At 38.3% G+C, this 24,111-nt stretch overlaps 2 protein-coding genes and 1 non-coding gene across 3 annotated transcripts; all 3 read left to right on the top strand.

The window, feature by feature from the left end:
• The first annotated feature begins 5,362 nt into the window (after positions 1–5,362).
• Positions 5,363–15,805, top strand: LOC149840683 (uncharacterized). The gene is made up of 6 exons (XM_090004522.1): positions 5,363–5,485; positions 6,042–6,685; positions 7,026–7,912; positions 8,003–8,077; positions 13,857–14,978; positions 15,381–15,805. Exons 2-6 carry the CDS (start codon positions 6,574–6,576, stop codon positions 15,495–15,497), a joined length of 2,313 nt encoding a protein of 770 aa, XP_089860648.1. The 5' UTR covers positions 5,363–5,485; positions 6,042–6,573; the 3' UTR covers positions 15,498–15,805.
• A 2,525-nt stretch (positions 15,806–18,330) lies between these two features.
• Positions 18,331–19,837, top strand: LOC149840682 (uncharacterized protein At5g48480-like). The gene is made up of 2 exons (XM_090005116.1): positions 18,331–18,596; positions 19,492–19,837. The coding sequence occupies exons 1-2, from the start codon at positions 18,331–18,333 to the stop codon at positions 19,727–19,729; spliced, it is 504 nt and encodes a 167-aa protein (XP_089861242.1). The 3' UTR covers positions 19,730–19,837.
• Positions 19,838–22,025: 2,188 nt separating this feature from the next.
• Positions 22,026–22,098, top strand: TRNAK-UUU (transfer RNA lysine (anticodon UUU)). The gene has a single exon. It is a non-coding gene; the product is annotated as a tRNA-Lys (tRNA).
• Positions 22,099–24,111: the final 2,013 nt, after the last annotated feature.

Below are 24,111 nucleotides of genomic sequence, written 5' to 3'. Positions count from 1 at the left end.
CATTTGTTTAATATATTTTACTTAGTTGGTCCATAAAAAAATTTGATATTCTTGTTGAAGGCCTCTAATTTTTTAAAACAATGGCTCTATTTTTGGGTAATTCTAGAAACATACCTCTTCTCTAGAAAATATCCAAGGCAGGATTGATGTCTTTAATTTTTTCAGAACAACCCCCAAACTTTATGAAATTTTTGGAAATCACTCAAACTTTTTTGTTTAACTTAGCAAGTTCTTGATAGTTTGATTCAATGCTCTGGTTTGTTGTTCTTTTTCAGAACAGTTCTTTAATTTTTTTTATTTTACAGAAAAGTATTTATGGTTTGTTGAGTGCTTCTCAGTGCTTTATTCAGACAAGTTTGGATCTTGTAATCTCGATTGGATCTCTACCCTGATATGGGAGAGTTTGGATTTTTTAGCATATATCTATATTGGATCCCAAAATGCTTTGTGTGATTGATATTGTTTTTTATATGCTTTATATTTTGTTCATGTTCTAATCCTATTAATATATGGATCTAGTATATCTTAGTATTGGTCTAATTTTTATAGTGGATCAAGTTGGATTAGATCAAATACTATTAGATCTGATGCTTGGATCAATAAAACTGATATGGGAGCAAGTTTGATCAAATTGAGGAGGTCAAATTCTAATATACCTGGTTGGATTCATTAAACATATTGCATCTGGTTGAACTTGAATAGATCCAATTAAATTAGGCAATACCATTGGATTCAATTGAACCTATTGGACCTATATGATACAGGTGAGTTGGATCCATATTGGCACTATGAGATCTAAGAATGTTTTATAGGATTGCATATATTTTTATTGCATGTGTTTATGGATAGCCCTTGTTTGATTTTATTATATATGGGCAAGTGTGGATCCAAAATTAGTATAATGGGATTCAAAATTATTTAATTTGGCATAATTGGACTATGTATGTATGAAAATGTGCTTTGAAATCTCTTATTGTATTGATATATATATATATATTTTATGATAGATCTGGATATTGTAATGCATGATATGTTTTGGACCAAATAACATAATATTGTATGGATCCATTTAAATTTTAAATCTAAGGATATAGGTTTAGACTATAGCCAAATCTTAGTGATTCATGATTAGACATATGAATGAACTTGATATATAATTAATTTGATCTCCTAAAATTGCATAGATCTAAATAAACAATAGACCCATGATGGTCCAGGTTTTAGAGCCAATTGATTTACATTTGATCCAAGGTTATGAGATGGGTCTAAATAGTTGGATTATATGTGACCCATGGTCTTGCTTGAGCTATCTAAGCTTGCATCAAAATCTATTTTTTAATATGAATTGTGTTGAACTTGATAATAACATCTTAAGTTGGTTTTGGATATAGATTAATATAAATCCAATGGATTTGGATATTTTTTTTGTTTGGATCCATTAATGGATACTATATGTTGACATGCTTGGGCTTTGATTTCTTATTATCATATTTGATAGGATTAAAACTTTGAAAAATGAATGGCCTTATAATGTTTGGCATAACCAAATGGTAATGGCATAAGAAAAGATAACTCTTATTGACTATGGATCTGATGCATATCAAAATTGAATCTGGATATAAGGACTAAAGTTTTATTATTAATGCATATTGTTTTTAATTTGTGATATCTTTTTTTTTAAAGAACTCTTTTTAAAGTTGATTTTGAAAGAAGCTTCTAATTTATGATGTCTTTATGCACCCATTGCTTAAATGCAATACATTAGAAAAGTAGTAGTTGAATTATTATTTGTACATGCATTGTGAATATTTATTTGCATATAACAATAAATAATCATCATAAATCATGCTCTCTATAGTTTGCTTGTATGAATGCATGGATGAATATTTTTTCATACTTTAGATGTTTTATGCATGGTATGCAACATGAAGTTTTTTCATGCTTTAGAATCTTTATTCATGGTATGTAATATGATGGTATTCACATTTTTAATTATATTTATAACTGTTTGGATTTGGATATATCGATCCAAAATGATCAGGTGGTGGTTAACCTAATAAGAGTCAAAGCATGTTGCATGTGATGATGATGTACATTGATCGTGGAAGTATTGATCATGGTAAAAATTTTGAGAAGTGAAAGTATTTGTAATGTTTGACAAATCATATTTTATCATGAATACATGATGTCCAAATCCATAGTGCTCCACTAGTGTGCATGTGGACTTTATGCAAGGTTGTTAGCACATAATGATGTATTATGATATGATAATGAAAGAGCCATAAGAAACCTATGACTAATTAAGAAAGCGAGACCCACAATATGATGTATTTGTTTAAATATGGTATTCCACATTAAGGATTATGTTTTAAATTATAACATAATAAGAAACACATAGTTATGTGAAATGAGTGTTTGAAAAGATAATGCCATGGCTAAATCCATACTATATGTTAAAAGAATCATGGTTTATATGATTATAAAAAGACTGCATGACTATGTAAGAAATAACTATAGCATGTGTGAAAACTATCATACTTGAAAATGAAGAAAATGTACATAGCTACGTAGAAAATAACCTATAGCATGTATGAAAATCTTATATTTAAAAATTGAATAATGAAAAAATTCACATGACTATATGAAAAACTACCTATAATATGTACAAAGATCTCATACTTAAAAATGAATAATGAAAAAACCCACATGACTATGAGAAATAACTCATAGCATGTGAAAAAAACTCCATACTTAAAGACTAATATAACCCAAGGAATTGTGCAGGTTTATTCGATGCATGTTTTGTCATGAAGTGATGTACATGATGCACCATTTGAGATATAATATGCTTGTTCGCTTCATATAGCCAAATGAGAGATGTTGGATCCATGTAATGGATCGATTGTGTGGCCATAGGGTTTCACATGTGAAAATCCAAAAGCCGTAAAATAGTGAGCTCATAAGTTACAAGAAACCCAAAAATGTATGAATTAAAACATAATAAATTTAGGGATGAAAACAACTACACCAAGGGAGACTATAAATAAATCCTTGCTCATATGTACAAGACACTATCAAAAAGTCGATCTCCCTTGACGGAGGCTGTTTCCCAATCTCCCATTCTCTCTCTGGTTCTTCTCCCTTACGCACACATCTCCGATAAAAAACCCTCAACACTATCATGAGGTTTCTATCTGATGAAGGAAATGTATGAAGTGTTGGCATGATGTTTACTTAGTATGACGATGGATTACATTCCAACGTTATAATTGTTTATGCGAGAGATCATGATATATGTATGATATGAAAGGTAGAACAGGTTTAAGAGAAACTTGTTACAGTAAATGGGTTATGAACATAATAAAATACTTGAAGGGAAATAAAATGAAAAATCAAACATGATTTTTGCAACTTTTTTGACTTGATGTTTGCACATTTTCTAGGGGCAACGTATCACTGCCTTTTTTTTTTTTTGGAAAATTAAACAAAAACATGAACTTTGAGAACACCTTATGGTTTATATCCCATGTATTGGATGGTCTATATTTAGGGTTGTCAACGGGTCAGGTTTGGTTCAGACCCGGACCTGATTTGAGATGCTGGTACCAGGTTTGGATCCGGGTCCAATCAAATTCACCATAAGAAAACCATACCCAGATCCTATAAAGATCACATGAACCAGACCCGGACCATACCTGGTTATTTATATTTTATTATCATTTTTACATTAAAAAATTGTGAATCTTAGTCTGAACTCGGGTCGGGCCCAGGTCTGTTATGAAAGTTCACCAACCATATATACCCAGCTCCATATCCAGATTCCATTTGAACCTTCTTATTTATCACCGAACCCTGACCCTATAAGGTTTGGCACGGTCAGGTCCAAGTCAAACCCGACCCATTGACACCTGTATCTATATTACTAGGTTGGGTGGGGAGAGGCGTGGTTGTGTGTTCATGGCCGAACACTAGTGTGAGGGGGGCCAGTACACCAGGGCCTAAGCAACTCTATCTTTTTTACAGGGCAGCCACTACGTGGCTCCCCCTAGTTGGCCAGAATACACTTATGAGTGTTCTGCCCCAAACACTGGATCCGCTCCCAGTTTGGCTAACGGGAGCCAACTTAGCGTTTGATGCACAAGGTTTTAGGCTCGCTCTGATTCGCTAGCTACCGGGCTGAAACCTGGCCCGTTATATACATGGACCCAGCTCAGGTCCAGCTACCTAATTAATTTTTTAGTAGTTTTGAAAGATAATTAGATGAATACATTAATCTTTCATTTCCTTCACTGCTTTCATCTAAAAATAACCTACAAATGAGTTTAGGCAGAACATTGACCCATTGCGCCAATGGGCCGGGTCTTGGGCTGCTCTTCAAACTCGAGCATCTTAATAACCAGGCAAAAACCCAGCCCATTAATAAATGGGCCGGTCCATGGCCTGGCCAGGCCGAACTCTAAATGAACTTAGGCCAGCCTGATGCCTACCCCTACTTCCAATAGGTATGGACTGGACCCAGTTCTGAATTGCCGTAGGGCACTGTATCACTGGACCCAATTCTTTTTTTTTCAGAAAAAAAAGGAGATCTCCAACAGGTTATTTTTGCATATGACATACGCTTATCTGAATGAGTCCGGATCAGGTCACAAAAATTGTAAACACCAGACAGGTCCAATCTCTAAGATGAAGGGTGATCGTGTGCAAGTGCAATCATAATGGACCTGATCTTTTTGGATAGGGATCATTCGTATATTATCGGAATTCTTTCACGTCAAATCCTGCACGGGTGGGAGAATTTCAGCACGAGTCAGAATTGGGCCCCACCATCATAAACTCGCCATTGATTACACGTGTCATTAAATTTCTATTCTTTTATTTCATAACACAGAAAAGGATAAAAGCGAGGGATAGAATTTAAGTTCCCATTGAGTAACAATTACGTGAATATGTCCCTCACATATCTTGGCATGATGCCCCCCATCTGAACGCCAGACACTTCCCGGGACCCACCAAATGATTTAGAATCGCCTTAAGTACCGTTGATTTTAATATCCGACGGTTATCAGGATGTTCCGCCAGAATCAATGTGGATGATGCACTCACCGAGTCGAGACTTTTAGTGACCGGTTGCGGGGCCCGCCCCGATCCGCGAAAAAGGGAGCGGCAGTTGAAAAGCGGCGTCGGTTTTTCGGATCGGGTCGAGATAAATGTAAACGGAACGGAGTCCAGTTTCCCTGTCGAGATGGGACTCTTCCGTGGCGACGTGATTCGTTATCTCTCTCCTTTTTAATTTGTTTTTTTAATATTTTTCTTCCGCTTAAAAATATCGCAGTATAATTTTTGTTCCTTATTTCCGTTCGCTCGCTCGTTCGTTAGAGAGAGAGAGAGAGAGGCAGTCTAGGGCTTCTTCTCTTATCTGAGATTCTTTTCCTTTTCCGGCGTTTGGTTTACGGGCGAGACTCCGTTTCCTGGGTTGCCTTTCTCTGTGAGTTCTTCTTCTTCTTTCGTTTTTCTTATTCTTCGTGGCGTCTTTTTCTCGGTCCCTTTATGTTAGGGTTTTTTCTTTCGCTCGTGTAATTGAATTAGAACGCGGGTTTTCTTTCTGTTCTTCTTTCTTGTTCTTCCGTTTGTTTATTTGTAGTGTTTCTGTTTTTGTTTGAGTTTTTCTTATGTTCTTTGTTTGGTTTTGGTTTTTTAGTTGTTGGGGTTTTTCCTTGTATGTGTTCGAGGCGTTGTTTTGTGGGCGGATTTTTTGGTGTTTGGGCATTGGGGGATTAGGGTTTTTGGGTATTCGGAATGCCGCAGGAGGAAGGAAGGTGGATGGGGTTGCCTTTCTTCTTCTTCTTCTGGTGGGGGAATGTTTTGGTGGGTTTTTAGGGTTTTCTTTGTGATGAAATATAGCTTTAGGGTTCGTCCCTTCTCTCTGTTAGTGTTTTCGATCGTTCTCTGTTAGTTATTTTGATTGATGACTTTGTTTGTAGTTTGTTTTATTTTTGTTTATTGCGTTTTGAATCAATGAGTGTTATTTGGCGTGGTTTTAGGTGTAACCAGGCAGTTTTTTCGGTTTCTGGATCTCCGAAGGGTTGGGACGTTTTCAGGAATCGCCGAAGAGTTTTGAAGCATTGCTGTGGACTGGGAACCGTCCTGGGATGGGGAACTCAAATTTTTTGGGGTTTTCTTGATTGTGGGAATAATGTTTGGCTTCAACTTCGCTTTCGATGTTATATAGAATTTGAGTCATCTGCTGGTTTCCAGAGGAAATTTTAGGACAACGGATAATTCTATGAACTATTGAGATTCGGCGGTCCATTTGGGGATGAATTGGTTTTCTTAATCCGGAAGTAATTTGATGTGATTTAGATGAAGTTGTAGGGAAGAAACCATTGTGCGATCTTGCCAGCTTCTTCAGCTCGAGGTTTTTCAGTTGACTGACTGGATTGGCTGGCTGCTTCTTGGGTGCATTATTCAGTTCCTCTCATTGATTGATTTAGAGATGTTTTGACTTTTGAGTACGTGTCTTGGTTCTATTAACCAGTTCCAAATGCGGATAGGGTATCATGTCTTCTAACTACAATGGATGGGAGTGAACCTATGTTTCTTCCAGAGTGGCTTAAAGGAACTGGTGGCACAAGCAGGAATAGCTCATCATCTCATAGTGATCTTTTTGCTTCTCGAACTAACAGAGGTAAGACGGATATGCAAGTAATTTCCACTTTTTGTATCGAAATGTGGCATTCTCATTTTTTGTGTAATATGTCTCATGGAGATTTTCAGATATTTCTACTTTTTATTTTACTCCACCATATACTTTTTTAAGTTTGGTTGTTGCATATTTTTTTGGCTATGAATATTTTCATTTGTTAGCATCCATCAACCTTTTGGAGTTGTGGTCCTGTGGCGTCATGATTTAGTATTACATGTCATTGAGATTTTCATAATGCATGGCCTCTGGTTTTGATTTTGCACCATCCATAGTGCTTTTCTTTTTCGTTTTAAGATTGATTCCGCATTATTCCATGTTGCAGAGGTTGGTGGTGGTGGTTTATCTCTGCGTAATAGATATGGCCAATCACAGACTACTTTTTTAAACACTCCAGCTGATGATTTTCTGAAAAAGCCAACTGAAAGGCTGTTTGCAAACACATCTTGTAGGGGAAGTCTTAGTAATGCTGGAAACCATCATGGTCTTTGTGAACAGGATGGATTTTCTAATTCACAAGACTATGGTAGCTTTCACCGAAGCTCTTCAGCACGGGCCCGTGATGCTGGTGCCAAGGACAATGAGCTGAAACATGGGAGTGATCCGAATGCACTTTACCAGGATAGAATGCCAGGTGCTCAGATGAATCTTAATTCTAGTGACAATAAGACCCACAATGACATTTCTCGGAGATTATCCGCTTCCCCCCTTGGAAATAGGACTCAAAACAATTCATTTTTAAGGCGTTCGAGATCTTTTGCTTCAGAATCTGGATCAGAGGATGGCTCTGAAAAACCTTGGACTGACAACAGGAACTCTGGTGCTAACCATACAAATCGCAGTGTTTTGCCGAACAAAATGCAGAGGGCTTCATTTGATAAAGATTTTCCTTTGTTGGGAGCTGATGTGAAAAATGGAACTGTTGATTTGAGTCCAAGAGGTAGCCATTTGTACGCCATGTCAAAACTATGTTCAGGGAAAGGTATTGCTGGCACAGAAGACAGCATCATGGCATCTCCATGTTCTTATTCCCAATGCGATGGATCTTCTAGCATAAGGTGTGATTGGAAATCCGCTTTGGCAGAACCTCCGTCTTTTGCCTCAGTTGCTCCAGCACAAACCCAGTTCAATCGCAATGGTTCTACACAAAATGCTTCCTCTGATATGCTTGGGGTTTTGATCCAGAAGACTTATTGGGAGGGGAGTCCTCAGGTTAGGATTGTGCCCGACTAAGAGTCTATTATATCTTCATTCTCCATTTCTTTAGTTCCTTTTTCATAAGCATGTATTCTTTCTGTGCAGTCACAAGCCGAAGAAATGGCTCTAAAGCAGCCTAGACAGCTAATTCCAGCTACTCCTTCAATGCCTAAAGAACTGGTACAAAATTATGTTTCTCAATATCTTTGTCTTAGAGTGCGGCATTACTTATTTCTTGCCACATGTGCTTGCTTTCAAACACATCTGCACACTTTCACACACACCACACACACACACACAATGAATGCATGCAAATAAGGAAAGTCCTTTACCAGTATATCATTTTGATGCACTTTCCATGAATACCAGGCTCTCTACTTTGGGCAGTTAGTGACCATTATTCCTAGTGCGCCTGGACCTTTTTTGCTCAACTGATTCTACCCTAGCATATAGAGTCTTAGGGCCTTGGTAACCCATTACCTGCAATCATTCAACCCTTGACTTTTGTCATGACTTTCATCAAGTTTCACAACCATAAGCCACACATGCATTTTCTGTCGTATCTGCCATAGTTGAAAAGACAAGATAAAATCATAAGTAAATCAAAAGGCTACCTAAAAGATGAGCACTACTGCCAACTTTGCTGCTTTCCCATCTGAAACCTTATACTTAAATGATCACCCCTAACTTGAGAAATCAATATCAAATGATTTTTTGTCACTTCCTGGATGCTTTCATTCTTCAGTTAAATGGTCCAAATTTTGAATAGAAAAATGTTTGGGAAATTGAAAAAAGGAATTTAGAAATGTATTGTGGAGGGAAATATGTAAAATGATAAGGAAAAATCTTTGTACAGCTTAATAAGAATTTGGTAAAACCTGTTTGATCATGTGGTAATGGATGTTGCATGATTTGTTGCAATGCGAAATATAGATATTTAATTGATTATTTTTTTTGGATGTATGCTTACTGACTACAAAAGCTAACAAATGGATCTCTGTTGCCAAACCGCAAAGCATTGCATGAAGACTGGGTGCCCAACTTGTTATTTTACTGGTCAGCAACTTAGGATCTAATTAAGTTCCTCAAAAATGCATGCTCCTTTAGTAACTCTGGACCTAATATCCACTTTTGTTCATTTTCTCACCTTATACTGTGCCCTTTCTTTCCTCTCCCTCTACTGCTATATTATTGCTTTACTTCATCATATATCTTTCTTGCAGCAGTAAACTGGGAGGGGTCCAACAAAAGCCCCCTTTGCTTATTGGGGAAAAAGGAGGCCCATTGAGTTTTAGGACTCCACATAGTGTCGAGTTGTTCCCTACATCTAGTATTACCGTTGAGCTGTAATTCATAATGCATATCCTAGATCATCAGTCTATGAGGTTAGTTCTCCGTATAATTGGCAAGCACATGTCTTGCTTCTTGACATAAACATGCACATACATGTATAGATTTGTTAGTTAATAATCTATGCTGTAGAATAAAGTGATATTGGACTAAATTTGTACAACCCACATGCACATTTATGCATGCATGCTCAGACATGAAAATCTTAACCTTCCAGTCCCATGCTCTCCAGGTATATGGCAAAGCATGGTTTGGTTGATGATCTGGGCAACATTCTTTCAGACACAATAAATCAATCATTTTTTATAAACCTTTTTTTAGTCAATAAAGAAAGCATTTAGGTCACAAACACTTGTGAAACTTAATTAGACATCGAATAGATGGGGAAGAACTGATAAGTGCTAAATGCTAAATGTGTTGATGGACTTTGGTTTTATCTATAAAGAATTGTACCAAGTTGTGTCTTTCTGGATCAATATAAAAATTAGGAACAGTAAAGGAGAGGATTCAGAAGACTCATTAATTCTTCATGGTGCTTTTCATTGTCTTTTCAAAATCTGAGCCTTAAAACTACCATCACAAGTTACATATGCACTTTTTCCAATTACTGTATATCTGGTGGCAATTGTTAGAGAAACTGGGAAATGTTTGATTTTAGAAGGATTTTAAGTACAGCTACATTGACGTATTTATTGGATAATACATAAGGGAGCACCAAATTACATGAACAAATATTAACATTGAGAAGTGCTAGGTCAATGCTTGAATGCTTGTTTTGATCAAATACGGTTACTGTCATTATAGTGCTACTTTATCAGCCTTTTCATCACCATTTCTCATCTTTATCTCATTTAGGGATGTCAATGTGTCGGGTTATCTCAGATACCCGACCCATCCCAACCTGAACCTATATTGACAGGTTTGAAAAAGAGACCTGTAAGAAAAGTACCAGGTTTGGATTTGTCTTTTAGAATCCGACAAGGTTCTGGTCCAGTTATGGGTGCCAGCTTTGGAGCATCAGGTCATATACCCAATCCAGTGAAAGAACCATCCAACTGGGTATCCAATCCGAATAGTACTATGTTATGCATGAAAAAGTGTTATTGTTGTTCACAAGATTCAAACCCCAACCAACTCTTTAAACACACAAAAGCTAGCCAGTACAGCCAACACGTTTGCATGTAACAAAGAGAAAAAAATTTATTTCTACACTTTCTCAAACCACATTCCAACAACTCTACTTGACTTGACACTGATCCTACCCATTAGTAGGCAACTCAGGTCCAGGTCTGGGAACTTGAAAGGATTATTTGGTCAGGGATGATTTTTTAATAACCCACTCGGCAAAATACCCAAACCCATACTCTGTCACTGTTTATATTGGGTGGATCTGGGTTGACCCACAACCACCCTGCCTTATGTGGCCCACCTCTGAAAGCTACGGACACCCATGCACCAGCGGGGTTTGATCCGGGGCCTTCAACTCAACAGCCCTAATCTCATTTGATTAAATTACTGCTTCATTGCCTATAAAATATAAACTTGTGTTTAACATTTAGAAGATCAAAGCCAATCATTGGTGGTCCCATGTAACTTGCAAGATTCAAAGCGACATTTTGGTACTTAGGTATCTTTTTTGAATCTATATTTTGTGAGAAAGCAGATCACATTCATAGTCACCAATATCCGGTACCAGCACTTTCTTGGCAAATTTTTTAAAAATAATTGTATTTCTTGGGAAAGTTTCAGCTATAGGGGAAAAGCAAGAAAATCTAAGAGGGTGAAGGGAACATGATTTTTTAATTTTTCAATAACAAAGGCAAAAAGACAGTAAATAGAATGTGAAAATAAACTATACTATACAGGAAGCATTGAAAAGATGGAATTTGACATTTAGGTGTTGTCCGGGTCAGTTTGTCGGACTCTTTTCATTGGATATACTTGTGTGTCCCATGATTGCATTTTTTTTATCTATTGTATGCAATGATGGAGATGGAGTACTTGGGATCAGCAGAATTCTCAAATTATGGACCCAACTGATGTCACACCACTGTACTCCATCTTTACTGCTATTATGGAATAGGATAAATGAAATAAATTTCAGTAGAGAAAGGTGATGATAAATGACTAAACATAACAAATGATAAAAATATTAATTGCTAATTGTGCCACATGTAAGATAATATGCAGATTTGTATGTACCTCTTCTCTTTTTGTCAGTAATATGACTCAAGGATGCATTTTCTTCTCTCACCATAATCACCACCTCCATTGCCTAGTGTTGTCATTCCTTTTTTATCTCACGAGCAGTTGTTGCCCTTTTTCACTTTCTGTACACATTTTCCCATGGCATGTCCAGGACGATCAGTAAATCCACCAGTGGGAAAATAGTTGAGATGACACTGTCCATGTTGGAAGATGCTGTCTGATTTATTCCTGATCATTTGTTTGGCCATATGTTAGCTGGATAGAGGTCATCTGATTAGGTCACATATGAGGACAGAGGATAAAGGGGATGTGGTAGGGTCGACCTCTAAAAGGTGTTTATCTCTTAAGAAAATGAAGCCTCCCCTCAATCCTAGGTTTTGTTTTTTGGGGGAGGTAGAGTTGGTGTCCGCAACACCTGCAAACACTTGAAGTGCCATCTAGATGGCATTTTGTATGTCATCCATATGCCCTCTTAAAGATGTCCACTCAAAATTGATCTGGGAGTAAGCTTGGATTTTGGTGTTGTTTCAGCTGTTGTGAACAGGAAATGTAACGACATGGCAAAAGAACAAGTACATTATAGTGATCTAAAAGTAGCTCCAATAAAAGTGCCTGACCGGCATAAATTTTTTGTTTGTTTGAGGATGACAATGATTTAGCAGGCTCAATATTATCAAGCATGGTTTTTAGAAATGCTTATGCTTTCTTCTGCCTTGAACCAATACCCATCATAAAGCAGAACATTGATAGTGTGTTGCAATTTTGTCACAAGATATGCAGATTTATCTGCAAAATCCAGTGACTCATGTCTCGACTTGTCATGGGCTTATTTCTTGACTAACAGGTATTTGATGTATTTGTTTCATGGCTAACAATCATACAGCCTGCAATATGGCAAGAAGCACACATGTAATACACAATCCATTTGGACGTAGACATGCATGTAAAACATAATCCATTTGTGGTGCACATGCATGATCCATCTTGTCTTTTGAAAAGCTAATGTCAGCCATACCTGATATCCTGGAAACATTACAAGGATAACATTGAATGTAAGCAAATGATTTTCCTTTCATAAATATAGCATCTTCCAATTGAAAGTATATTTGAGCCAATTAGAATGGAACATCACTCACATATAACATGGATGATGGATGTAAATTACTGTGGTTACTCATCCTTCTCCAAGATGCAGACACAAGTTGGATGTAACTTTGATCTCTGATGTTGTCTCGACATTTTCGTTCTTACTGTTCATTTTCAGTTTTGTTATTGTTGTGCTTGTTTTTTGGGAAAACTAGGTTGAATGTGTGTGGCAACCTTGTAGAAACTTTTTCCAACAGATAAGGGATGTGTTTTTTTCTTATAGTGAGAGAAATCAGTCTTTGATTTGGACCTCTCCTCATGGGCTAACTGTCCCTGTTTCAGTGCCCGTGGTGTAAAAATTCACCCCACTAACCCCTCCTCCTCTCCTGCCACTAGAGATAGTTTCACATAGGCTTCAGCCTTGTGGCAAGGGACATGCCCCTCGATGTGGTGCTTCTTTCGAGTTAAATAACAACCGATGTTCCAATGCAATGTTTATTAACCGAGATAAACTAAGCATGAATTCTGTTCACTTGTTATGCTAAGGGGTCACAACTCACAAGTATGACAGGATTGCTAATCTACATCCATTTGTTGCTGCATATATTTAAGATTTTCTTATTGTGTCATTCTTTTAAGTTTTCTTACTTCTTTGGGTCTGAATAGTAGTACATAAGATTGTGGTTTGCTTTTCTCATGCAACTTTTCATCATGTAATTTGTAACTGAATTTGAGTAATGCGTAAGATTATTTATATTTCCTTTTTTCATAAAACTATTCATCATCTAATTCAATAGTCATTGGTGTTGCATGATATACGTTTATGCATCTATGGAGCTTCATATATTAGTGGCTAGGTGAACATGTGATTGTTGTTGCATGATATATGCTTATGGTATCTATGACTTGTGAAGATCAAGCTGTTAAAATTGCAAAACAGTCATGGTCTCATCAGAAAATAAGAGAAACCTTGGCATACGAGTATTTTGATCAATTGATTTGTTTCACGTCTGGAAATTTTGCTCTGCTACTTGATTTATGTGCAGGTTTTGAGTTATGAACTATTATAGAAACCTTGACTTACAATTATTTTGATGAATTGATTTGTTTCACATCTTGAAGTTTTGCACTGCTACTTGATTAATGTGCAAGTTTTGAGTTATGAACTATTATAGTATCCTTGGTCGGCTTTATTCTGAATATAGTGCATCATTTTGTGTTAATATCAGCCATGGCCTTGTTCATGTGTGTCATACACTATAGATGCAGAAATTGCTTAGTCTATCTACCTTAATGTTTTACATGGATTTTGCAGCATGGACTTGGCTTTTCTGATCGAGCAAAAGGGAAACCATCATTGCTTGTAAATACGATGAATGCTACTCAAGCTGCAAAGCCTTGCCACTCCAATGTGCTAAATTCTCCTACATCAATCTGGGGAGGCGGAAAATTACTCGTTCTTAAGACAGCCAAGGATCTTCCTGTTGCTACAGATAGACCACTAAATACTGACAAACTGAAAACTCTAAGTGGTTTCAAATCCAGCAACATTGTTATGGCTGATAATCATATTGATACTGCAAGCGCTAGTAGGGAATCTATGCAAAAAACTTCTGGAAGAGCAATGAATCCCTTCTCATCTTCAACGTTAGAAGCAGCTGGACGTAAGGATTCTCTCCATTTATGTGCTGAACAGAAGAGGCCTGCCAGGCGAATTATAAAAGAAAGAAATGATTTTTTCAATTCACTTAGACAAAAAGGGGCAATTGGGATTACATCTCTGAACGGTTCTGTGCCGGTTTCTGGGACCCCTTCAACAAAGCTGGACGAATGGGATGACAATTCAACTATTCAATGTGATAAGGATGAAGTTTTAGATGATATAGTGTTTGGGGGAACTGTAAATAGTCAGGATAACAACGTAGGTTTTAGCAGTATTGTGGTGGAGACAAGTGCTTCTGCTGTCAGTAGCAGATGTGAGGGAGAGCCGTTTTGTGTGAAAGTTAGCTCAGAGGAGGAAAAGGACAAAGTAGGTTTTAACAGTATTGTAGTGGAGACAAATGCTTCTGCAGTCAGTAGCAGATGTGAGAGTGAGCCGTTTTGTGTGAAGGTGATCTCAGAGGAGGAAGAGGACAAAGTAGGTTTTAACGGTACTGTAGAGGACACAAGTGCTTCTGCAGTCAGTAGCAGATGTGAGAGTGAGCCGTTTTTTGTGAAGGTGAGCTCAGAAGCGGAAGAGAACAACGTAGGTTTTAACAGTATTGCAGTGGAGACAAGTGCTTCTACAGTTAGTAGCAGATGTGAGAGTGTACCGTTTTGTGTGAAGGTGGGCTCAGAAGAGGAAGAGGCTGCATTTTTACGTCGTTTGGGTTGGGATGAAGGTGCTGGAGGTGATGAAGCCTTGACGGAAGAGGAAATAAACGCCTTCATTCTACAGGTGAGCAATTTCAATCTTCTTAAATGGCTGACAAACATGCTTTACATTTGCAAGCAATTTGCATCCCCTTTGCTTGTTCAAACTTTTGAAGATGTGTGCTCTTGTTTGCTTGGGAAAATGAGAGACTATAATAGACTCGAGCTAACCAATTTGATCTGTTGTTGAACTTATTGACGCTGTGTAGTGTGCATGGATTTAAACCATGCTATCTTGAAATGTTTTGTACCTAGTTTATAGGACCTACAGAACTATGCAATAGTAGTCTCTAGGTTCCTTGTAATGGTTCCGGATCACTGGGTATTTGTTGTGTTATGTTCTTGATTATTGTATTTTTCTACATAGGGTTCCTATTTTGCTTATCTATTTATTTTGTGCATTAATTCACTTTTTTCCTTTTACCAGCACATGAAGGCAGTGCTTTCAAAGAATATGCTCCGAGGCAAGAGCGCATGGAAGTTGAGTGCACTTAAGATGCACGAGATGCATGTAGGCAATGTGGGTAGTGTCTCTTCAGACTGACAAAAAAAACACGTTGGAATTTTGGTACACCTCCACAGCTGATGTTTGCTGGAGTTAGAAAGGGATTGTGGGTCGGGAGAACATTCTCATGACTTGTAAGTAGATTGAAACTTGATCTTTGTTCTCCATCTTCTATTTTCACCCCACCTTAAAACTCTGGGATCTAGCTTGCAGAACTCTCATTTTTTGAAGCCCATTTTTATATTTATTTTGCGTGTTATTGATTCTTTGATTTTTCCGTTACATCTTTCACATCATACCTTGATTTGTATTACCAAGTAGCAACAAAGGGAATGAAAGTGTGGATAGCTATTGATGGCATGCATGAATCTTTAAGGAATGTGTGTGTGTGTATGCTTGTGTGTGTTGAGAGAGAGAGAGAGAGAGAGAGAGAGAGAGAGAGAGAGAGAGAGTCTCCATCTCTGCCTTTAGGGATGTAAGGTTGATGCGGCTCATATGGGCATTCAAGTGGTCCACCTACCAAGGTTTTATGCATTTTAATGATGATATCATGAATTCACTCGTGATTGGTGATACTGCAATGGCCTCTCACGGAGAATTCATGTGCAGTTCACCAGAGTTGGTAATGTGTAGTTTTCCTACGTGCCTTTTGCTTTGCTACTTATCGGTTTTTATGCCATTTCCCTTCCACATACCATCACTTGGCAGGATCCAGTCGTAAGGAACCCTCTTAAAACTTCTCCCACGCTACGAAATTGTGCACTTGTGGGGAGGGTAAGCGGGTTCCATGATGTGGACAAAGATTGCCTTTTTTTTTTGTTGAGTAATGAAGGGCATACTATTCATGATGAAATTATTGGAAGGATGCTTAACACTGTCACATGGATACTCTAATATGCCGCAGTTGAATACATCTTTTTTATGAACCCAAATAAGCTCACTGCTGAACCAAACTGGGTTAAATCATGAGTGACTTAGTTCATTTACCAGGCTTACCAAAGAGCACGGCACTCGATTGATTTTTAATGGAGGGAAGAGCCATTGTGGTGTAAAAGCAGCTCTCTTGTGGAATTGTTTCAGTAGTTAACTTACCAGTCCCTTAGGATACATGATTTATTGATAAGTACCATTAATATAAAGTGTATTTGAAAACCCAATGCCCCTTTTGATGTACGCAAACGGGATGAACTGAGATATTGCACTCTATACAAGAAAGAAATAGCCCAACTTATCCTGTTTTTCTGGTTGGACGTTGAATTTGGACTCGATCATACCTGGGTGTAGGCCCAGGGCCACAGGCAAGCCAGATCTTCAACAAGCTTGGATGGGTAGGACTTAGGCTCGATCCGATGGCTTATCAGGTTTCTCAAATATGATCGGAAAGAGTGGCAGTGTTGGGTTGGACCCAACCCAATGTCCCCCCTGTTGGTTATACAGAAAAGTCCCGTGAGAGATGGGTTCATAAGGGCTTTGCACACCTGGCTAGATGGGTTGGTTTAAGGCGTACTTCAAACAGAAGGATGTACAGAGTTTGATACCCAGAGCGTGCTTCCCTTGCTGAATGACCAAAGTAGCAGGCTTCCTGGTGCGCAATAATGGAGGGAGGATCAGGTGCAATGTAATTGCACACTTTTAGTGTGCTGCTGCACTCGATCAGTCTCCATCATTGCTTGGGCTCCACTGCTGACAGGCTGTATTTCAAAGATGAAAGGTGATCAGGTGTCGCAGCACACCAAAGGAAAATCAGGACCGGCTGGCCTCTTTGAGATTTGAGACCGCTTAGGGCTTCAAATGAAAAAAAATATATAATGCAGGGTCTCTAATGAAACATGGCACATACTCAGGGCCTCATGCAGAGGGCCTCCAATGAAATATGCCTAGGGCCTCAACTTCTCTTGAGCCTCCCCTGCTAGCAATGACATTGCACCTGATCCTCCCTAGCAAGAGGAGCGGCCTCAAGGTTTTGTGCCGTTGTGCGTGACCACCACAGCTAGTCCACTCATCCGCCGTCCATTTCTTTATGTAATACACACAAAAAACGGATGGCTCATTTCAAACATTTTGTTCTTTGCAGTGGTGCTTGACTGATCATATGAACAATTAGTAATTCTCCTCAGGAAACTTAAGGGCATACATATCTCAATATGGATCCAACCCGTTCCAAGTATATGGATCTGGGTAAGGGCCCAAAGGCCGTAAACCAAATGAGTAGGGACCAGGCATTGCCCATTTTTTTTTCATGAACGGGGAATGCACCCTCGGGATCAGAGACCTAGTGGTGCTGGCTCAGCCAGCCAGCTTTATGATGGTATAAACTCATGGTGCACCCTTTGCCTCTAGGGAGTCCCAGGCTTCATCATGGGAAAATCAATCGATCGGAGTTTTTTGTAAATATTCAAGCATATAAAATCATATTTATCGATCCAATTATGATGATCCAATGGTCTATTCCAAGCCAATGAACCACAAAAAATTCATCTATTTGCAAAAAAACCTATAAAAATCTAATTTCATACTTAGTTTTCGACTCAAAACAATGCTGTTATATGATGCTTACGTAAGGTTATTTTTCTGAGAATGAAAAATCAAAAGTAGATAAAAAAACCGGATCGGGAGGTACTCGTGTTCTCGTCGGCTATTTATTATTTTATTTTTAAAATAATAAAGAGAAGAAAGAAAATTCCCAAGAAGCAATAAATTATTTCCCAGAAATCTGCACCGTCCGATCTGCCCGCAACGGTTCTTTAAGTACTGGTGCGCCTGCTCCTCCCTGCTCATTTTTCTGTGCCTTCGTTTACCTCTCTCCTCCTCTCCTTCTTCCCCACTAGGGTTTGGTTTCTCCTCTCTTTCTTTCTTTCTGGCTGTGGCGAAAATGGCTCAGAATGATCCGGACTACCAGGACTGGAGCTCCAAGGCCGTGGAGTTCTCGTCGCTCAAGCCGAAGCTCGTGGTTCAGGCGCCCAGGGCGGCCGACGCCGTCGTCTTCTACAAGGCGGCATTCGGCGCCGAGGAGGTGGAGCGCTCCAACCACCCCAAGAGGAAGGCAGATCAAGAGCTCCCTCTCATCCTTTACTCTCACCTCCGCTTCGGTGCCGTTGAGCTCTTCGTCTCCGACGAAACCGATGAGTCCGGCGCCGGGTTAGACCTCTCTTCTCCCTTGCCTTCTCGCTACTTCTCTCTCCTTATCGCCCTTTTTGTGCTGGTTTTTCTTGTTTCTGTTTCTGCGTCATCATCATCATCTCTCTCTCTCTCTGTACAGGTTTCCTTTCTTTATTTGTATTTACGTAGTTCGTTCATTTTGTTTGTGTTTTTTCCTTCTATTTCCGACGGAAGTGCATCTCAAAACTTGTTTATGGTTGACCGAAAGGAAAAAAGTCTCCTATATGGAGAATGCCGAGAATTTTTTTACGCTTTTTAGCATCGTCTCCGTTGATGTGAAGGTTTTGATCTTACACGAAGATCGCTTGCCGTCTTGTGAGTTTTCTACTTCTTCGCTTTTCTTTCCCTAGTAGAGGAAATTTCGTAGAAAGCCACGTTTTATATTCTCTATTCTCGCCGTAAGGCTTTCTTTCCATTTCGAGTATGTCTACTATTCCTCACTCCCGATCGATTTCGTGATCTTGTCATCATCTGCATCGTCTATGATCGTTATCCTTGAAGCGGTTCTACATTTTTTCAGGTTTTTCTTTGCTTTCCTTCTTAAGAGACCATTCGTGTTCGTTAGTTGTCTCACTTGCTTTTGTTTTAAATCCAGAGTTTCCTTTTTCATCATCAAATACATTTTATTTCATGGAAAACTATTCCGAAACATCCTGTAGAGATTCAAGCTTCGTTTTCTGAATGGATCGTTGTGACTAGATGAATGATCATGAAGCTTCGCTTGAGATTAGAAAATGACGATCGTGTCCCCAAGGGGCGCTCTCTATGTATCCACGAACTCACTCGTCATTTAAACTTTTATGTGAAATGCATGTCTGAGGAACCTTTTCTGAAAAAGCTTTTTTCGTGCTTTGCTGGTTGTGAATAAAACTAGGGTGAAATCCGCGGCCACGCTCGGCGGGACGCCGTTCGTGCTGTGCCTAGAAACGGAGGACGTCGAGGGAGCGATGGCGAAGGCCGTGAAGGCGGGAGCGGTTGCTGAGGAGGGCGCCGGACTCAGCCCGTGCTGCAGCGGATGCTGGACAAAGGTGAAGGACCCATTCGGCTTCGTTTGGGCCATCGGTTTGCCGTCGAAGCCGATGTCCAGGCCTAGAGGGCTTCCCCTCTCCTGACTTCGTCAGTGCGTCCCCCTTCTCTTTTTTTGCAGTTATAAGGAAAGAAAATTGAAATCTGACTTTTTTTGGAAGGGTAGGCTTTTTTATTCCGCATCGCCTGGAAAATTTCCCGGTCGCCGGGAAATTGCTCTCTCGTCGGTTTTAACTGCTGTTTCTGGTTTTGGGGATGTAAATTTTCATGGCAGTCCGTCCGCGGGCTCCCGAACATCGAATGATCTTTATGGACGCGTGGCTTCTTCTGAACCCTCAATCTCTTTCTCTCTCATATCCATGTTCCGTATGAGATGCGATTTCGTGGGTTGCGTCGACAGAGAATCTGTCTGATTTTTACCACCTGAACTGCATGCCGGTTGGGTGGCAACGGTGTAATTAGCGTGATGTTTGTGGGTATTTTCTGTGTTGGTGGTGCTCTGTTTCCGACGCAAAATTTCCGCCTTCCCGTTGTGTACGTTGGTTTGGTGCGCGTCCTGGTGGTTTTCCGTTTTGTTTGTTGGAATTAATGAAAAGTGGGACCGGCGACGCGGCCCACTTGGGCCTTGTGTCCGCTCTCAAAGACGGCCTAGGTGGGCCCGTTTTTAAAAGTAGTAATATAAACTAAAACGGGCCCGCCTCCCGACAACCGGTAGCGGTCAAGTTTTGGACTTGCCTGGTCAGGTAACGGGTAACTACCAACATCATGTTTTCAGTCACGGGATTCTTTGAACGGCACTGGTTGCCCACTGTAGCTATCATCTTCTGCTGGTGATGCTTTTGGGCTTCCTTTTACGAAAAAAAAAATACAAAAAACTGCCTGATTTTTTATCTATTTACAAATACACAGCTGGGTTTTTAGATTTTACAAACACCGCCTATCTCTGATACAAGGCCAAGCCGAAGCAATTTCGTTGTTTGTTTGAGTAACTTACTAAGTGTTAGAATGATCAAAAGAATTGTAATATCCCGTACTGCCATGGTTGATGATTGGACTAAAATTAAGAATATGGGACGAAAATTCTTTGGCTGTTGTGATTCTCCTTTGTGGGTTTCTTTTTTGAAAGTTTTTTTTTTTGGAAAGTTTTCTTTGTGGGCTTCTTTTTTGAAAGTTTTTTTTTATTCAAAGTTTTCTTTGTGGGTTTCTGAAGAATGGGAAGTTTCATTTCAACCGTTTGATGAAATACTAAGAATAGGAAGTCTCATGGATTAGCACGAGTCATGACTATATAGTTTACCATTCATTTTGACTGTTTTATTTACTGTGTGGCTAGAAGTTGCCCTTCTTACTTCTAGCTAAATAAGCTTTTCAAGTCAAAGGATATGAACCTTGGCTTTAGTTTAATTCAGAAAAGAAAAAGATGGAGCAGATTGGTAGGTGAAGACCTTATTCAAAATGTGTATAGTGCTTTCATTAAATGCCCTAATTGGTTCTAGTCTTGGCTATATTCTGAAATTGGGGTGTTACTTTTTTGGGCATAACATTTGAATTTGTATTTGCTTATCAATTTAAAATTCAATGAGTTCAATAATTTGAATATTCTAACAATTTGACCCATAAGCCTACCCGATTTGCTTCGAATTTGATTCTTGGTCTGGGTACGACTGAAATTACAAACTTGCGTGGGTTATAAATAAAAAAATCATGTATAAATGGTTCATGTGTCAGATATACTCCATTTTTAATAAGCCTATTTGATTTGGGTTCAGATTGTTAGTCACGAATCTCGTTTTGGGGATTTGCTCGGTAAAGGAAAATCTCACGATAAATTAAAAAACTGTGTTTCTTGAGAAATTCTTGAAGAAATATTGGTATATTTAAAATTTAAAAATATTATACCAAATATGTAACAATATGAGAATAAACATTAACAATGTAACAAACATAAATATCACATCGTTAATGTGATAATAGCATGATATTTTCAAAATGGCCAATAATTTCAAAATATTAAAAACAGGAGATTTTCAAAAAGTAGCTGATATTTGTGACCATGTTCGGGTTTGGGTCTGACCCATATAGGTTAATGGTCGGGTATAATTTGTGACCTCTTGTCTATCTGTATCGAATCATAATTCCAACGCTTCTTGAATAGAGACAAAGATATGGATGTTTACCCACTTTCACCAACTGTCTGGTCTTTACTTGTGTCAGCCATGGTGCATTTAGAGTCTGACCCATTTTCAAATACACTGTTAAGGGGTCTGTCTTGGGTTGGGTTCTACAGAACCGATTTATAATGATCCACCGATAAATATATGTGGGCCAATGTGGCCAACTTTAAATAAATAATATAAAATTTTTGTTAAGGATTCTTAACCAGCCGTCTTAGCTCAGCTGGTAGAGCGCATGGCTTTTAACCATGTGGTCGTGGGTTCGATTCCCACAGACGGCGTGGTTCTTTTTTTATACGTTTTAGTTAGTTTCCCATCAAAGACTCGTTCCACTCCGGCACTTACTAATTAAAAAACTCTTGACTTTTATGAAGTTGATTCCGGGTGTTTTTTCTTAATAAAACTAATCATGATAAACACGTCTGTAGGTTTTGATTTGAGCAAATAACAAAGTTTGTCAAAGATTTTAGATGCAATACTTGGGCACATATTTAAAAAAAAATTTGCATATCAAAGAGAAAATTATTATATTTAGCAGAAAATTCATACAGTTGATTGAAAAATCATATATTTAGGAAAAAACTTGTATATTTAAGAGGGAAAACACATATTTAAGAGGAAATTCACATATTTAGAAGGAAATTCACATATTTTTTTGCAAAATAATTTATATTCTCACATTTGTATCTCTTCGATCCAACGTTTAAACTTGTATTTTTATAGTCATTGAAAAGCTAAGACAGAGGCTTGTAACTTTCTTATTTTGAGCTAAAACCGAAAACCACTCTAAGATTCTCGTTTCAAAATTCTAAAACCGAAATATAAATACGCTCTGCTGACTAAAACAATAATACAGTCTATCTTAGAAAACACATTTCTTCACAACCGTTCATTAGATGAAGGTGATCTTAGTGGCGTTATAAAGCTAATGCTCGATCTGTCTCTATCTTTTTTATTGTTTTTCAAATTTTTGACATAGGTGGCCAGAAAATAATATAGATAATCGGGATTGGTGCAACTGTGTCTGTTTTATGAATGTTGTAAAGGTTGTATCTCAGTGTTCGTTCGTCATTTTCTAGCGAATCAAGTATCGTTGGAAATGTATTTTGGTCTAATTTTTTTGTTCTTTTATGTGTTTTTCAAAATTATTTATTTTTTAAGTAAAAAATCAGTGGTAAAACCTATCACAAATCTTGGATGCAATACTTGAGCACATATTTGAAAGAAAATTCACATATCTAGAAAAAATTAGCTCATGTGAAGGTTAAAATGAAGCTTTTAATGTCAGACATTTACAGTTTTGCACATCATGTAGATTTTCGAAAACTGTAGGAATTTTTAAGAAATACATCATTTTTGTTCTACAATACAATTATTTTCTATTTTTTCATATAAAATATTGTCAACAAATTAAAACAGGTGCCCATACAAAATTATATCCCAAACCCAACGGCCATATTGTTATGTACCCCAAACCCGACTTGCATACTGCTATGTATCTCAAACCCGACTCGCAATATTGCTAGGTTGACCTAAACAATATTTGAGTCAAAAGTTTTCATCTCCACAACCCCAAGTTTTTGTTTCTGGTCAGGTCACGTACCGACACAACCCCAGCCTGTTGACAGCCCCATGTGAGTTTTTAATCGCCTAAGCCCAGACCTAGCCCATTAATATATATGGGTGCCCTGGCTCATTTTAAATCTCCATGCAACTGAAATGGGCCATAGTAATTAGGTCAAGTAGATAGGGCTGGTAAACGAGCCTAAAGTGCTATGCTTGAAGTGTTCAACTCAGCGAGCCAAGTTGAGTTTGAGCTCACAATGAACCATAGTTAAACTAGCCAAGCTCAGGTTGGCTTGTTTACAAACAAAATACATTGTTTTAAAGCTCGAAGAAATAATATTACAAAAATAAATAAATTATTTCAGAACTAGAAGTAATAAGATTTAGTGGTTAAATTTAATTTTTGCAAAACAAATAATTTAAACATATGTTTTCCATATAATATATGATGTAAAGTATTTCTAAGATGTATTTTTTATTACTAAACGTGCTCGCATGAGCACCCATTGTTCATGTTGCTGAGCCTATTTTACAAGTTTTGAGCAAATTCTTGAGTCCAACAACCCATAACTAGCTAGCCAAAAGTTACCTAAAAGGCCATAATTAGGGCTGGTAGACGAGCTTGAAGTATTCAAGCTTGACCCATCCTTGTGGCGAGTCAGGCCGAGTTCTAGCTTATCATCAGTGCAAGTTAAACAAGTCGAGTTCAAGCTGACTTGTTTATTTCA

The sequence above is a fragment of the Nuphar pumila genome, chromosome 4 (genome assembly GCF_984573655.1).
Source record: "Nuphar pumila chromosome 4, dmNupPumi1.hap1.1, whole genome shotgun sequence".
In the NCBI taxonomy this organism is placed as follows: domain Eukaryota; kingdom Viridiplantae; phylum Streptophyta; class Magnoliopsida; order Nymphaeales; family Nymphaeaceae; genus Nuphar; species Nuphar pumila.
The sequence above is the reverse complement of the archived record's forward strand: the minus strand, read 5'-3'. Positions and strand labels throughout refer to the sequence as shown.

What these genes read in the sequence shown, in the direction of transcription:
- LOC149840683 (XM_090004522.1), top strand. Translation starts at nt 6,574, where the DNA reads ATGGATGGGAGTGAACCTATGTTTCTTCCAGAGTGGCTTAAAGGAACT. An exon ending in TGCTTCTCGAACTAACAGAG is followed by an intron (nt 6,686 to 7,025) that starts GTAAGACGGATA and finishes TCCATGTTGCAG; the next exon opens with AGGTTGGTGGTGGTGGTTTA. An exon ending in CTTCAATGCCTAAAGAACTG is followed by an intron (nt 8,078 to 13,856) that starts GTACAAAATTAT and finishes TGGATTTTGCAG; the next exon opens with CATGGACTTGGCTTTTCTGA.
- LOC149840682 (XM_090005116.1), top strand. Translation starts at nt 18,331, where the DNA reads ATGGCTCAGAATGATCCGGACTACCAGGACTGGAGCTCCAAGGCCGTG. An exon ending in ACCGATGAGTCCGGCGCCGG is followed by an intron (nt 18,597 to 19,491) that starts GTTAGACCTCTC and finishes GAATAAAACTAG; the next exon opens with GGTGAAATCCGCGGCCACGC.